The sequence below is a fragment of the Oncorhynchus nerka genome, linkage group LG25, assembly GCF_034236695.1.
Source record: "Oncorhynchus nerka isolate Pitt River linkage group LG25, Oner_Uvic_2.0, whole genome shotgun sequence".
NCBI classification, from domain to species: domain Eukaryota; kingdom Metazoa; phylum Chordata; class Actinopteri; order Salmoniformes; family Salmonidae; genus Oncorhynchus; species Oncorhynchus nerka.
This window is the reverse complement of record NC_088420.1, coordinates 34,040,506-34,057,938: the sequence shown is the minus strand read 5'-3', so window position 1 is coordinate 34,057,938 and position 17,433 is coordinate 34,040,506. Positions and strand designations below refer to the sequence as shown.

Below are 17,433 nucleotides of genomic sequence, written 5' to 3'. Positions count from 1 at the left end.
ATGTGAAACATCTACTTAACTTGTTATTATGACACATCAGATCCCATTATTCCTTTTTTGAGAGGGGTTATTTATTGCTACTCTGAGCTTAAATATTTGTGATTATCGAACATGAGATTGATTGTCCTTAATCCTGCTGTACAGTGCCAATTTGGAAGAATAATATGTCCCAGTTGCTATCTAATTTTGCTTGGCAACAGGCATACTGCTGTGGAATAGCCTGGGGCAGAGTGTAGCTCAATATTCCCTGCTCAGTGTTTGTTTGAAGGTGTTTCATCACATCGTTGCCTTGATTCAGCTCTCCAGGGATTTGTTAGTTGCACTCATGTGGGAAGTGCATCCAGTACCTACGTACATTATTTAGCTGGGGCAGAGTCTCAGTGCTACACAGTGAGATACTACTAGTCACTAGTGACAGACACAACACTCATACACTGCTGCATCACATATACAGTAGCACTACTCAGAGGAAAATACAAACAGAAAACTATTACATTAATTCATTGTATTTATAGTGTACTATAAATGCAGATATGTTTACAACTGTAATATTTTTTTGTTAATTCAGATAATACACACACATTAACTGCATCCTTATTATGTTATAAAATACATTTGAGAATTACATATTTTGTTATGATTGATTTAAATTGGCTGTACTTCCTGGGCGTCGAATGCCCCAACCAAGAGAAGCCTGTTCTGCTGCTGAACACTCTCAATATGGAGCTCAAGCTTGCATTTTGTTTCTCCCTGAACAACACTGAACACTCACCATCTTTTATTTTTCTTTATAATAGATCATCATTCATCTTAGTCTATTTGTTTGCTCCGTGAAAAGAATAAGAATTTTTTTTGGACACTTTGGTTTAATCCATAATAGACAGCCATTTTTTGTGAAATAGGTCAGTATAATCACCACAGTGAGGGATGGACAGCCGCTGGTAAAAGGAAATCAATAGAGCTATCTATTTGTCGTAAACCAGGCCAGCATGATTTTTCTCAATTTTTCCTCTCCACTGTACGTTTTTTTCTCTCCCACACAATATGAGTTTTCAGTAAAAGCATTATGTCTGCTATTTTATAAAATTACAAATGTCCTTTGTAAAATGCACTTTCTTTGCATACGTTTGTCAGAATGGAGTGGGTTCTTTATCACCTCCTGGGGCTACAGTGTGTGTGAAAGGAAGAGTGACGTGGGGACCTGGGAGGGGGGGGGGGGTTGCCGCAGCGTTTTGTGGTGCTAGAGGGCTGTCTTTGTAGGGCTGGGAGGCTGTCTTTGTGGGCCCTTAATCTGGTTCTTCTCTAGTGCTGTGTCTTTGTGAGTGCCTGAGCTAGAGCGAAGAGAAGAGAAGAGAAGAGAGGCCTCACCCTGTCTCTTTATGTCTCACCCCAACCTGAAAGGCCCTTTCTTGAAGTGTTGTCAGACCAGAAAACAAGAGTAAGTGACATGTGACAAGGACACAATGCTCGGACGGGCCGGCTAAAACTACTGGCCCCATCTGCTGTGAGCGATTTCTCTTCTGCAGGCTGCCTGCCACCCCAGGTGAGGGGCTGAGGGGTTGCTGAGGTGGCATAGTTAGGTAGGGTAGGCAGGTTGGCATGACTGGCAAGGCAGGGTAAAGCAGACCGTCACACACGCACCATGCCACAGAGTGAGTAGGGCCGGCCTTGCAGCGCAGGTTATCTGTCACTCGTCAGGTTTCCTGTGCCTCATCACTTTCCCAGGGTGCGTGTACATCATCCAGCCAATGCAGGACAAGAGTGTCAGCATGTAATAAAAGCTTTGATTCATGGAGGGTGACAGAATAGGAAGTCATAGAGCTCCTCCGGATATGATCCTGAGTGATGCTGACGGGGAAGCTTTAAGATGGGTGCCATAATTAAATGTCCTTGTACCATCATTAACTTCCTCTGGAGAAGAGAAGAGGTAGGCCACACCCAGGCAGGCTCTCTCATCCTACTCTCCTACACACAGACCACACCCAGGCTAACATTTTTTAATTTTTCTTGCCTCCATTCTCTATGAAATTTGTGGAACACCCGGAAAGAATTATAGTAATTGTAGTGCTCAGTTGACAACATCCACGGTGGAGATCTTATTTCTATGATCAAAAGTATTTTATTATGAGATTTGCAATTATAATAACTATGAAAATGCAGATGAAATGATATCATGTTTGAATAATGTGGCCCATAATTAACATATATTATTTAATTCCTGAATTATTCAGATGTAATATTGTTGAATAAACTATGCAGACTAAGCTGTTCATTGTCATAGTTGTGATTAATTGTGATTGTTTCTTTAGCAGAATAAGACAAAAAAATCTAACTGCATAGAAGTAATGTGAATTTGAGGAGGCAATGTTAATTGTATTTATTTTAGGGATAGAACTGCTGCTTGGTAGAATTTTTTTAATCAAATAGACAGGGGTGTTAAACACACTGCCCACATACTGCGAAGGGGTCTGAGTTTTTTGGGGGTGTGGAAATGACATAAACCAAATCATAACTGTAGAAATGATAATGAACATACATGTATACCATTTCTTGACTGTGTCCAGCTCGCAAATAATCACCTACATGAAGGCTAGACAGTCAGACAGCATACACAAATTCCAAAAACGGATAGAGGACCATTTTTTACACATTTTGACGGCTAGGAAATATAACCAATTTTCAGTGCGGCCCTCCGGACCTCATTGAAGACCGAATTTACCACTCTGACAAAAATGTGTTTGACACCCCTGGACTAGAGCATATGCAATAGCAAGCTGAAATATAGAGCACACTTTTATTCAGTGAAGACACAGAGATACATAAAGGCATCACTACTATTGACAAGAACAAATTACAGTGAAGCTGTTGATGATCTATTCATTGTAGTTGATCTCATGTGAACATTGTATTGGATTACTTTCATTAGAGATCTGGGGCCGGATCCACAACATTTCTTCGTAACTGCCATTTTTTCTTGAACTATTGAAGAAAGTTAAGCAAAGTTGCTATTCCTCAATAAAGTTATTGGAAATGTGTTCTTAAAGGTTTTTCCTATGAAAAAAGTTTAGAAGAAATGGGATTCTTCAAAATAATGCTTTAGGATTTTTCCTTGGAAATGTACTTAGTTTTAGGACAGTTAAACCCTTGTCTTGCGACAAATGGATACTTTTGGAACTATTAACGTTTTCTTGCGGCACAGACACAGTTGGCTACCAGGTATTTAAATACAGCAAGAATACAAATTAAACACGTATTATCAAGCTAGCTAGTGATTAACAATATATTACAATATTCTAGAAGTGTTAAATAGCTAGCGCTATCTCGTCAATTTGCAAAGAAGAACTTGGCTAAGTTAGCTAACGTTAACATTGTTAGCTATTTTGGCTATAATGTCTTTACTAGCTAACGTAGCTAACTAACTTACCGGTCGCGCAGTCCCTCTACCACCATCTCTATGATGGACGACATCCATTTTTGATTTTGATATAGCTAGTCTGATGGCTATAATGTGTGAATTATAACAAAATAACCAAACCCAATCATCCCTGTCACATAGGCTTATTTATTGGTTTCAAACACATCACTAATGTCAGTGCCACATAAGAAGATATTTACGAAGTTCATAAGAAAACTACGAATTTCTAAGAACATTTTGAGGAATTAAATTACGAACTATGTCACGAACTTCCTATTTTTTTCCTTAAGAAACTTCTTACGTTTTTTCGTAAGTAATGTTTTGTGAATCCGGCCCCTGGTGCTGTTCTGTTATTAATGTTTCTGGACAGAAGACTGTGGTTAACCCATTGTGATGTTAGCTGTGATCATTAAGATTCCATAGATAACAAGCATGCAGATTTCAACGCCTTAGCATTATAGGATCCCAGACATCAAAGGAAGGTTCTCATTCTACTGTGTCTGCGGCAGAGAGGTGAAAAAAATGAAAACTGTGTGAGAGAGAGGGAGTCAGTAAAAATGGCTAGCTGAGAAATGCTTGCTGTATAACCTACCTGGGCATATGTCATGTTATGATGCTTGATAATGGGTCGATGACTCCTCCTGCATAGTTAGCTTCCTGCTAAATTGGTGTCCTCTCTCTGATTAAGTGGTAGTCTCCTTAATGATGCCGTGGCTGACTGCAGGTTGGCTCACTTTAAAGATCAACTTCATTTCTCACCCCCGGTCATTAAAGTGCGAGCCTGAGTAATTCAAATCAACTTACTGGTGATTTTTCTCTCTGAGACTAAAGACAATGTTTCCTTCTTTGTTTGAGGATCCAACTTTCCCTTTGTTTTCTTCTCCTTTGTTTTTGCAATTTATGTAACAGGATAAAATATTGAATTACATTCAAAGAAAAGCAAACAGAAATATAAAACAAATCAATTGCGGTAAAATATTGTCACTTTTTGCAGTTATTTTCCTTGGATTCCAAGTGTGAAGTGTATACAGCAAAGATCTGGTCGATGTAGATTTCTCCCTCAGTTAGAATTGTATCATTAAGTGTTTGCCATTATGTCTAAGTGAACAGTTGTACTATAATAGAGAGGGGAATACGCTGTTACCCAGTATTGTGCTGGATTACAGAATCAAGGTCGACTCAGAAGACACAGAGCAGCATTATCCCTTAATCCTGTGTTGTGGTTTCAAATAGCCTTTTTCACCTAATCTTCACTAGTAAAATGACAAACATGAATACGGAGGTAGGTGTTTAAACTTGCATTACCTGCAGTGTTCAGGTCAAAGGCTTATACTGACTTAAAGTGGCTCTATATTATATGAAAGAACAGATGATCATGTGCTTGGTGCTCATAACATTTTGTTACGCTGGTATTACAGAAGACTACCCAGCCTTCTGATGAAACTCCCTCAGGCTTGTGTTGGTTTAGAGGTGAAAATCTGGAATCTTCTCTTAGATAATCTCACTCGTGTCTTCTTTGAGGCAGACTCATTCCTTTATGCTACGTTGGACATTGACCAAGTTTCACTCATTCTATGATACATATTAAGAACTTATTTGGGATTTTGTGGATGTACAGTATTTTTATTTTTTATTTTTTTTATTTCACCTTTATTTAACCAGGTAGGCTAGTTGAGAACAAGTTCTCATTTGCAACTGCGACCTGGCCAAGATAAAGCATAGCAGTGTGAACAGACAACACAGAGTTACACATGGAGTAAACAATTAACAAGTCAATAACACAGTAGAAAAAAAATGGGCAGTCTATATACAATGTGTGCAAAAGGCATGAGGAGGTAGGCGAATAATACAATTTTGCAGATTAACACTGGGGTGATAAATGATCAGATGGTCATGTACAGGTAGAGATATTGGTGTGCAAAAGAGCAGAAAAGTAAATAAATAAATAAAATAAAAACAGTATAAAAACAGTATGGGAATGAGGTAGGTGAAAATGGGTGGGCTATTTACCAATAGACTATGTACAGCTGCAGCGATCGGTTAGCTGCTCGGATAGCTGATGTTTGAAGTTGGTGAGGAGATAAAAGTCTCCAACTTCAGCGATTTTTACAGTTCGTTCCAGTCACAGGCAGCAGAGTACTGGAACGAAGGCGGCCAAATGAGGTGTTGGCTTTAGGGATGATCAGTGAGATACACCTGCTGGAGCGTGTGCTACGGATGGGTGTTGCCATCGTGACCAGTGAACTGAGATAAGGCGGAGCTTTACCTAGCATGGACTTGTAGATGACCTGGAGCCAGTGGGTCTGGCGACGAATATGTAGCGAGGGCCAGCCGACTAGAGCATACAAGTCGCAGTGGTGGGTGGTATAAGGTGCTTTGGTGACAAAACGGATGGCACTATGATAGACTGCATCCAGTTTGCTGAGTAGAGTGTTGGAAGCCATTTTGTAGATGACATCGCCGAAATCGAGGATCGGTAGGATAGTCAGTTTTACTAGGGTAAGCTTGGCGGCGTGAGTGAAGGATATTAATAAAACATCTCCTATATGAGATATTGCTCCTATCAGTGGTTTGTCCTGTATGTATTTTTTATTTACATTCAACCCTTATTTTACCAGGTAAGTTGACAGAGAACACATTCCCATTTGCAGCAACGACCTGGGGAATAGTTACAGGGGAATTAATGAGCCAAATGTAAACTGGGGATGATTAGGTGACCGTGATGGTATGATGGCCAGATTGAGAATTTAAGCAGGACACCAGGGTTAACACCCCTACTCTTACAATAAGTGACATGGGATCTTTAGTGACCACAGAGAGTCAGGACACCTGTTTAACTTCCCATCCGAAAGACAGCACCATGCACAAGGCAATGTCCCCAATCACTGCCCTGGGGCATTGGGATATTATTATTATAATATTTCTTTTGTCCAGAGGAAAAGGTGCCTCCTTCTGGCCATCCAACACCATCTGGTCTCCCATCCAGGGACCGACCAGGACCAACCCTGCTTAGCTTCAGAGGCAAGCTAGCAGTGGGATGCAGGCTGGTATGCTGCTGGTATGTACAGCATGAGATTTTCATACAGTACAGCTTTTCACTGTGACCACCCGGCCCAGCCCAGTCCCATCTCAGCATGTCTGTCTCTCCCTGCTCTGGGCTCGTGGAGCCCGAGGAAACTTAAAGGTGCTGTGAAAGACTAAAAGTGGGCCAGGCGCTGATGCCTCCTGTTGACCTACCTTGTTCGTGGGGTCCAGGTACAGAGTAGTGACAGGCCTCCTCCTCTGTGGACCACATTACTAATGTGTGAGGGTGCAGGAGGAGCACACCGTGTGATGAATCACTCCGCCACACCCATGGCATCCTCATAAGTCAAGAGTAAAAGTGTTCATAGCTTGCTGGCTAAAAGTGCTAGCTCCCTCCATCCGCCATGGAGAAACTCCAGCAAGGCACAACGGAAGGGGGAAGGCTAAGTGCTGTTTGCCTCCATAGCCTGAAGATCTCCCTCCATCTTAAAGAAAAATCTAGTCCTTCTAGTGGGTCACTGGATTTATAGAGTGCTGTAAACATTGAAAAAGTAACTTTCATGCTTGAGCAGAGTTATTTTTAACAAATGAGTGTAATATATACAGTGTGATCTGGACTGCCTCTTCTCAGTTACAGACAGAACATTAAACACTGTTAGTTTAAGCCTAAAACATTTTTCTTTTTAGGTTTTCTGTGCAGAGGATATTTACTGTTGTGTATCCAGAGAGAAGGGCTCTGAGAATTAAGACAGAAAATCAATAGTGCACTTTCTAATTTAAAAGCAATGATATACATTTAGTTTCACAAAGGAGCTCATTGAATTTCTTTCCCAAACAGAAATATATATAAAACCTGTGTACATCCTTGTTTGTTGCGCTTTGTTTTTTTCTCCCCTCAAGCGAGAAGGTTAACTATTTTAGTTTACATGCCTACCTCCCCCAGAGTTGATGTTGCTCTATAGTGGTGATGTGGGAGTGTGTAGGTTTGACGCTAGGTAATATATCACACGCTCCAGGGGGTCTCCCTGGTATGCTCCTCAATAATGAAGTTCATTCGTTAACCTCCCCCTCAAAGGCTAAGTTTTTCAACAGCCACTGCTACTCTTACTAGAGTCACCCACATAATCATGCTTTTTTCTCAGTCGGCTCCTCTGCAGCACATGAAGAATAAGCAGGTCCATTACCAATCCCTCATGCCTGGTTCTGGGCATAATTATCACAGGGAAAATGACCTGCTCTATTTGGTTTGCCGTGGAGGGGGTGCAGAGGGATGCAGCGCCCCTAATCACCTACCCCTCTCTGTCCTGTTGGAGATGGAGAGGCTGGTTTTGGGGAGTCTTGCCAGTTCATTAGAATTCACAGGGTTCCACCTCCCCGCCTAGCCATACTAAGCCTCTTGCACAGGCTGGGATGCCTCCTATAATCTCTCAAGCCTCATATGGCTTCCCCTCTATCCCCACAGACAGCTCTGTGCTAAAGACAGGCAGTACACATAGTTCAAATGTTATGTCCATTGATTTATTGGAGATGTATTTCCAAAACAATTGTCAGTGCTATCAAACATGCCTGTTTAGTTCTATGAAAGATTTCTGTCCGTTTTTCATGATCTCTATAAATATAGCCTAATGTGAATGTGCATTGAGCAGAGTTTGCATTCATTTGAAGCTCTACCAATTACATTAGTTTACTAGTACACTCCATTTTTTGTATTCTAACGGCAACCTCTTTGGAATCCGTAATCAAATACTTTTCACTGTAAAAATGTATTGTCTTGACCCATTTTGATCAAATGAGGAGCCAATTCTATTGTTTCTTGTAAACACATTTATTGCCTCTTTGTCATAATTCTCTTATTGCAAAATAAGAAAAGCCCAAAGATAAAGGAATCGCCCTGTCATTCCAGTCTATTAAACCTAATGGAGCGATGACAACATCAACAACGTCAAACCACTACAAACTAGCTGCTGGGGGGGCATCTGATGTTTTCAATTAGAGAAGTGTGTTACTTATCAAATTGTTTACTACCAAATGTCTCTGTATTCCTTAATACCTGGAAGGGTCCTAATTTAATTTGGAGCAGACATGAACTACCCTGCACAACGTTATCTGTGGCTTGGGTAAGTGCATGTTAAAGGACCAAGGCAGCCATTTTTTAGCTCAATATAAAATCATTTCTGGGTAACAACTACCTAACTGTGATTGTTTCAAATTTAAATGGTCATAAATAAACTAAAATAGCTTCTGCGAGCGTTGAGGTGAAAACTGAAAACTAGCTGTTATTGACAGAGAGGTCTGGAACTCTCTTTCTTATTTGTCTTTTAACTAATTTACCACCTGGGGATGTCACCAGGCAGGACAAAACTCCATCCCACCAAAACAGACTGACATTTCAGGCATTCTTTTCAAACAGCTCTTACACCAAAAGGACATTTACATTACATGTTAAATGGAACATTTCACAGTAATATTCCAAGCTCATAGTGTGGAAAAATATACACTGAGTGTACAAAACATAGAGGACACCTTCCTAATATTGAGTTGCACCCCCTTTTTGCCCTCAGAACAACCTCAATTTGTTGGGACATAGACTCTACAAGGCGTCGAAAGCGTTCCACAGGGATGCTGACCGATGTTGACTCCAATGCTTCCCACAGTTGTGTCAAGTTGGCTGGACGTCCTTTGGGTGGTGGACCATTCTTTATACAGACAGGAAACTCTTGAGCGTGGAAAAACCCAGCAACATTAGAGTTCTTGACACACTCAAACCGGTAGGAGTTCAGGTGGGCCTTTGTACTTCAGCAAACAAAGGAAATGAGTGGTGCTCAATATTAATGACAAAAATCATGAGAATGGCTTACCAAGAAAAGCTTCCAAAAGGACTAATTTGAGGTAAAAAGGAGTTGGAGCACTCGACAATATAAGGCAGAGATGTATTTATTTTTGCTTACTTTAATCCATTGTACAAGGTGCGAACAGGTGACTGACGTTGACACTCAAACCAGTGTGCCTGGCACCTACTACCATACCCCGTGCAAAGGAAAATTAATATTTTGTCTTGCCCATTCACCATCTGAATGGCACACATACACAATCCAAGTCTCAATTATCTCAAAGCTTAAAAATCTTTATTTAACATGTCTCTTCCGCTTCATCTATATTGATTGAAGTGGATTTAACAAGTGACATCAATAAGGGATCATAGCTTTCAACTGGATTCACCTGGTCATTGTGTCATGGAAAGGTGTTCCTAATTTTTTGTACACTCAGTGTGTAAAACACAGGAAAATCACATTTTTGACTGTGCTGGCCATTTTAATATATATCTTGGTCTTTTGATATTTTCATTGTTTATCTCCATCATGACGCACATCTTTTCAAGTCTACTGAACCCTCTTCTGTGGCTGATGTCACAACTCTTCTCTTCTCATCCTTATTTAGCACGTACTGTAAACGCGTTGATGTCATTGACTTGTAAATATTAGAATGTATGATTGCTCTATCCGAGATTGGATGAGCTTGGACACAAAACAACGTTTTCTAGCTCTACTCTGTAAATTATGTTGGTTGTAGACCTAGTAGCAGAGGTTGGAGTCATGTTTTATTCAACCACATTATAGTAAATAGACTGTCGTGACTTTTATTGACTTTGTGTATACAGTTATTATGTCACTGATAGCTGTGGCATAGACGTAACCTAATGCACCTCCTCCTGTAGTTGTAGTAATGGTGGACCGGCTCATATATGTCTTTTTACTGAGGCTTTTGTCTTTCGTCTGTGTGGCCTTACTGCTCTATAAATATGTATGGGTTTGTGAGCTGGGCTGAGGCTGATGCTGGGCTGGCGTGGGGCTCCACATATGGAGAGCAGTCACTAATGGAGAGGCCACTGATCACACTGTCACTGTGTGTCAGTCAGTCAGCAGCCCACAACCCCCACTACCACCCACCACTCTCCACTACAGCTGCCTCTCTGCCTGCTTCACTATACCGCACTGCACTCCTCTGCAGGCATGACAGCATACATGTATGTTTCTAAGCTCTCCACGCTCACATTTAAACCTCTTTAAATGCTCTGCTCCCCACCCCACCGAATGAAACCTCTTTTATTTTCCCTGAAATAGATATTCCCTTTGTTGTCAGTGTGATTTATAGAAGTCTTCCCCACAAGTGGAAGCCCCAGGAAATTGCCTGGAATGGCTCTAAATTGGTTTATGATTGTCTCGTATGGGTTGGTGCTGTTATGGTTTGATATTATGGCCTCCACACCTTGGCGTTTATATTAAATCGACCTGTATTGTTTTCATTGGGTGTCTGTTGGACGTTGTTAATTCTACTTCAGCTGGGGGCTGGCAATACACACACACACATCGTCCATGTCACTGTACGGATTATTTGTTGTTGTATCTATCACTGATATGTGTCTTTTTCCTGGGATACAGAGGAGGGTGAGTGCTGAGTCCCCATGCACTCTATGATCTGTGGTCTGGAGAGCTGTGGCAGTGGTATGGTACCGTAGGAGTTAATGTGGATCAGCTGCGTCCCAAGCCAGCCCAGCCCAGCCAGCGAGGGAAGGCGTGGGGTGCGGGATGTCTACTGACAGACTGCTAATGAGGCCATTATCGGCTCTGGTCCTCTCCTCTCCTCTGGGGCACCAGTAGAGGCTCCGCGTCTCCTCTCAATTGAATTCCATCCCACAGGGCTTGTTTACAATAAATACATTTGCTTGAATTAATCAGCGAGGAGCGCGAGACACTTGACTGGATCGGTGTTTATGCAGAGAGGCAGTGAGTATGGGCCCACTGCAGCCCGGCACAGCCCAGCTCTGCTCAGCTCTTGACTGCTCCTAACTACAGCTAGAGCTGTTTGTCTGTGGACACACTGACACTGGCTCTGCACACACATCAGGGAGCCATTGATATTTCTTACCTCTCTGATTTTGGATAGGTTCAGTGAACACTTATGCAAGAAATGATGGGTACCAGTCCATCTCGAGGTGGAACTGAATAGAGATCAAAGAGTTACATCACCTGGGATATTTGTTGATCAAAACCCAGGAGGATATCCAATGTCATAATGTGTGGAGGTGGTATAACACACACACAACAGACAATTTAAACCAATGACAGCAGAGGAACGTTGCACAGTTCACAGATTACAATCATATTATTGATCTTACATTATATCATCACATTCATAAAAATACATTTGTTTTGTGATTTAGTCAATGTCAGTGATTTAGTCAATGAGTTCAGCAACACCTCAGTATTGGCATACTGTTATTGTGAATGGGTTGTAGTCAGGGGAATGTTCCATCATTGTGTAAAGCAGAGGAATCGGCCTTTCTGGCAGCAGCTGTGCTCAGAAACACCAGGTATTTCCTGATTGCAGCTGGTCCAGAATGCCTGTACTTCCCACTGTGCCCAGGATAAAGTAACTTTATCCAGAGGCGACCTTTATTGAGACCGATTATTACAGTATACAATCACAAACGATCATGTTTGTCAATCACATCATGTCAATCACATCCTCTCACTGTCAACTGCGTTTATTTTCAGCAAACTTAACGTGTCAATTTTTGTATGAACGTAACAAGATTCAACAACTGAGACATAAGCTGAACAAGTTCCACAGACATGTGACTAACAGAAATGGAATAATGTGTCCCTGAACCAAGGGGGGTCAAAATCAAAAGTAACACTCAGTATCTGGTGTGGCCACCAGCTGCATTAAGTGCTGCAGTGCATCTCCTCCTCATGGACCAGATTTGCCAATTCTTGCTGTGAGATGTTACCCTACTCTTCCACAAAGGCACCTGCAAGTTCCCAGACATTTCTGGGGGGAATGGCCCTCGCCCTCACCTTCCGATCCAACAGGTCCCAGAGTCAGTAGAAAGGCCTCTTTAGTGTCATAAGTTTTCATAACTGTGTCCTTAATTGCCTAACATCTGTAAGCTGATAGTGTCTTAATGACCGTTCCACAGGTGCATGTTAAATAATTGTTTCTGGTTCATTGAACAAGCATGGGAAACAGTGTTTAAACCCTTTACATTGAAGATCTGTGATGTTATTTGTATTTTTACGAATTATCTTTGAAAGACGTGGTCCTGAAAAAGGGACATATCTTTTTTTGCTGAGTTTATATGTCACTCTCAGGATGCATTATGGCTTGTATGTCATGTCTGTCTTTACTGTGTCAGTGATGCTTTCACACAATGTCCTCAACCAAGGTTTTACAAAACTCATACATATTCACATACAGTGAACATACACCCGCCACAGACACAATCCACACAAACAAACTCAAGCAGTTGCATGCGCTCGCCCCTCTATCCATTCCACTCTCTCTTTCAAACACAGACACTGTAATGTAGATGTTCCTTTCATTTAAGCTAAACTGTTGTTATCTGCAGTCATCTGAACAATTGGGAAGAGAGTGCAGAGCAGAGTGCAGAGCAGAGTGCAGCCAGGAGAAAGTGGGTGTGTGTGAGGTCACAGTGGGGCCCGGTCGCCCAGGGGCCAAAGCCATGCGGTTTTATAAACACGGAACTCACAGCAACAGCAGTGAGATGGCCCATGGTTTAAGACTGACTGATACTGTAGCAAGTAGCAGCACATGGCCAAGGCAACCACACCACATTCTTGTCTGTGCTGAAAGTGACAGTTTAACCTGCCCCCCAGCAGACTCATGTAGAGAGCAACACAGTGTCTTGTGGTTAGAAACCCAGCATGAGAAACAAACACTAGGTTTCAGTGTGACACAGGATTGAAATGTGTTTACCACCACACTGTTTTCACTCGTTTGTAACCATGACACGCTTCGTTTGAGGATATCTGCATCTGAATGATGTTTTATGCAGTGACAGTCCGGTTCTGACATTACATGAGATAATGTGTTAATTGTGCCTCTAATGGATCATGTAGAGGTTGTAATGAAACACGTTCATTTGCTAGATTTATGGCGTTTTGGGCAGGAGTTTAATTTGCATACTTGATGTATCATAGGTAGACGTATACACATGGTGGAATATGGTAGCCTGATGACATCCGCTGCTCTGTCGTTCGCTACATACTTTAGTCTGAGACTGCCATCATTGAAGTTGTTTGTGGTGACGAGGTGCACAAGGGGCATTGTACCAAACAAAGTCATCAGCGATTGGATCGTCTCAAACCAATCAGAGTATCAAAGCCAATGAAGAATTTTCAAACCTCTGCTTTACCCACGTGTGTTCTGGCTCAGGCCCATTCCATCGGTTTCTTGACCAATCGGACGGCCCCGAATATGTTTGCATTCGGTGAAGGGATTGGGGAGATCCAGACTCATTGTGGAGAAGAAACTAACGTCAGTGGGTGTGGTGTAGCGTTTGGCCAGATCAAGCGGTCTGCGTAGTCAGGCAAGTAAATATGGAACATTATGTTTGCCAAATCAATGTTTGATAATAATGTCAAAATCAACGTTGACTGGACATGTCAAAAATAGCAAATTAATTTGGTAAAACTGAATAATTCTAAACATTTAAGATGAAAATATGTCTGAAAGATATTGCCATGAAATAAATAATGCAATGAAATATTTTGCATTTCGAGAGCTTGGGACAAAAAGGTTTTATCAGCAAAAAAGATTATTCTGAGATAATTGGCTTTACATTTCTGAACTCTCATTTGTTTGAATGGTGTCAGCAATTTTATTATTGTATTCTTTTGAACTTAACAACATGAATTGGGGTATTTAGAGTACTATATACAGTAGGTAGAGAACATTGAACAAAAATATAGATAGAACCTTATAGTCCCAAGCTTTTGATTTATCTTGAGAAGGGATGATATGAACACCAGCTTATTTATGGACATTCTAAATGAAACCCGGTTATTGGCCAGAGCCGGATTGCACTAAAACCAGAATATTGTATCAGAAAGTGCCAGCTGGTAAGGGGTCTGAACAGATTATCATATGAGGGAGGGAGGGATGGAGAGAGAGAGAGAGGAGTGAGGGAGAGAGGAGTGAGTGAGAGAGAGAGAGAGGGAGAGAGAACGAGAGGGAGGGTGGTAGAAAACGATACAGAAACTCATCCGCCAGTCACTGTGGGGTGGAGGGGATCAGCCAAACCCTTTCGTCACTATCTCTCCTTCCTCACCTGCCAGAGCCTGTGTGTGTGAGCCTAGGGAGAGGCGGAGAGGAGGAGAGAGGTGTGTGAGTCCTGTGGAGAGGTCAGGGGAAGGGGCTGAACCTCCACTCGTTTGTCTGGGCTCTGGAATGCTCCACCGCTGCTCTGGAGGCAGACATCTGGAGGCAGACTGAGTAGTAATATCTATCTACACACTCAGAGAGGAGAGGAAGAGACGGCTTCTGCTATCACTGAGCCACAGGGAATTAGACAGCCTCTCTCTATATTCTCTCCCTTTTTCTCTCTGTTTCTACATTATCTACTTCCCTCATTCTCTTATTGAACCTATTCATCTACTTGTATTTCTCTTCCCCTTTCTCTCTATTCCAGTCTCTCTTTCTCCTGTTTTCCTATTTTCTTAACATTATGAAAGCAGAGGAAAAGGGAATTGAAAAAATGTCTAGCAGAGCTACTGCTATGACTTTATCCTGGCACTAAAAGATAAGCAAGACAAGATAGTAAGAGTGTGCTGTGCCTATCGAGCCCTCAGACAAGCCTCAGTACTGCAATCAGTGGGAAAGGGGCCAGGTTCCCTGCCTGAGCTGTCAGCGCCCCCACTGGCTGCCTGCTGTGCCAATCAAAGGCAGGGGGCGGGGAGCAGGCAGACATTAGCGCTGATGTCACAGTCACATGGATTCTCGTGTGGTCATGCTCGGAGGCAGAGAGACAGAGCTGTGCTGGCCAGCTGCTGCTGAGACAGCAGTGGAGGGCTTTGAGCTGGTGATAGTGCTCTCTTATGGACTCGGAGCTTAATGATGTATTTTGTGATTTCAGCTATGAAAGGTAAGAGCAGAATGCATGCATGCTGTTTCCACGGTGCAATAGGCAGCCAGAGTAACACATAGGGAAGTGAAGCTTCTCTCTATTCACTGCCTGCCAACTCAATTTCAGCCGCTTGTAAGAAAAGAGTGTAAGAGAGTGGGAGGGAGAGAGAGAGAGAGGGGTAGAGAGTAACTGCCTCTGAATGTGTTTATTACCAGGGAATTAAGCTGTTGAAATATATATTTTCCTCCAGGAGCAGCTATTTTTTATTTCCTATTCTGGAAGGAAATTAAGTTTGAAATTCTAAACGGATGATAAGACATGTGTAATGGGATGTTTGGATGTTTCTCTAAAGTGAATAGGATTGTTACTCTCTGTGCTGGTGTGTGTGTGTTTAAAAAATAACAGCCAGTGTGCCATACCGATCTCTGTTTGATGTGAAATACAGCCCTCAAGCTCTTGAAACAGTTTCACATTTTTGGGGGGTAGACATAGGGGAGTGGACGAGGTGAGAGGAGAGGAAGTCCTGGAGTGACGAGGGAGGGAGGACGAGGGGGTTCAGGTGTTTCTGTCGCAGTTCCTTCTCCTTGGCTCTTAATCTGGTTGTTCTAGTCCAGAGGATGTGTCTGTCTGTTCGGAGGGTTGAATTGCGTGGTAGACTGACAGTGTTGAATGTGGGTCTCAGACAAGGTGACAAGGCACTGGCTGGCCCCACTGGCCGACTGGGATTCTTTGAGTTGATACTGGTGTGTGCCTGTGAGTTGTGTTCCACTGACCTATTTGTTGGGTAGTAGGGTATACATGCATGGCCATGGGAGCAGGGCTGGGTTTTCCTCCCAGTCTCAGTGTCATGATCCTGCATGCATAATCCCAGTCATCCCCCTCCCCACCCCCTATCACACACACACACACACACACACACACACACACACACTCTTTCTTGCATTTACACACATGCATACCCCCCCCCCCCCCACACACACGGAAAATAGTCACATGAAGCACAGACAGCTGTCACTGTGTATTAGATGGGAAGTTGCAGGAAAGGAAAACAAAACAGCAATTGGATCCTAACATTAGTAGTGCTTCTGATGCCTCTGTTCTTTGCCCTTCTGACTCACTGTCTGCATTGCTATATCCTTACCACTCAGTGCATGTCTAATACATACAGTGTGTGGAAACATATTTGTGCATTTTCCACCACGTTCTTATTTCATATTTATAGACATGAATACATTTAGATGATGTACAATACACTGAGAATTGAATTCTGAGAATATGATCTTGACCACCTCTGTACAGGGAGGGAGAATTGTGTGACAATTATTTGAATATGCACTTGATCACAATTTGTGAGAATCTTGTGATAAAGTGAGCTTAAATAGTTGACAGCGATGTGTGAGAATTGTGGGAAGTTATGGGAGAGTGACATGTGACCCTGAGGCAATTATGAAAAATCAGCACTCTGACCCAATGCCCTTTTTTATAGACTTTATGGGGAAAAATGGGGAAATGTGTATTTATTTATGGGTGTGACTGTCCAAAATCCAATCAATTTTTTTCCCTTTTCTATTTTTAGATGCAACTTCTGTTATTATTCAGGACATATTTTTTACTGTATAAGGGCAGGTTGGCATTGAGTCAATATGTATTTATTACTTCATAAGGGCAAGTCTGCATTGAGTCAATATGTATTTATTACTTTATAAGGGCAGGTCTGCATTGAGTCAATATGTATGTATTACTTTATAAGGGCAGGTCTGCATTGAGTCAATATGTATTTATTACTTTTTAAGGGCAGGTCTGCATTGAGTCAATGTGTTTGTATTACTTTATAAGGGCAGGTCTAAAATGAATCCATACACCAATAGTGTCATTATTCAGTTCAATTTATCTCATCACAATACATAAATGAGCTGGAATAGATTTTTCGAGAATTTGAAGCCTTTCCAAACAGATATCTGTTTGATGGCTAAGATAGAGGAGTTGTGTAAGGGCAGAGTCAATATGTATTTATTACTTTATAAGGGCAGGTCGGCATTGAGTCAATATGTATTTATTTCTTTATAAG

The 17,433-nt window shown here is 41.9% G+C and overlaps 1 protein-coding gene across 2 annotated transcripts in view; it reads left to right on the top strand.

The window, feature by feature from the left end:
- The window catches only part of LOC115109412 (nuclear receptor ROR-alpha A), a 293,549-nt gene that overhangs the window by 215,296 nt on the left and 60,820 nt on the right, over positions 1-17,433 (top strand). The window contains exon 1 of one of the 2 annotated variants that reach the window (XM_029634269.1): positions 15,247-15,383. The exons of the other annotated variant lie outside the window; for it this stretch is intronic. Within the exon in view, the coding sequence (XP_029490129.1) occupies positions 15,353-15,383 (31 nt within the window). The 5' untranslated portion in view covers positions 15,247-15,352. Of the gene's footprint in view, positions 1-15,246; positions 15,384-17,433 lie in introns of those variants that run through there. 2 annotated transcript variants of the gene reach the window in all.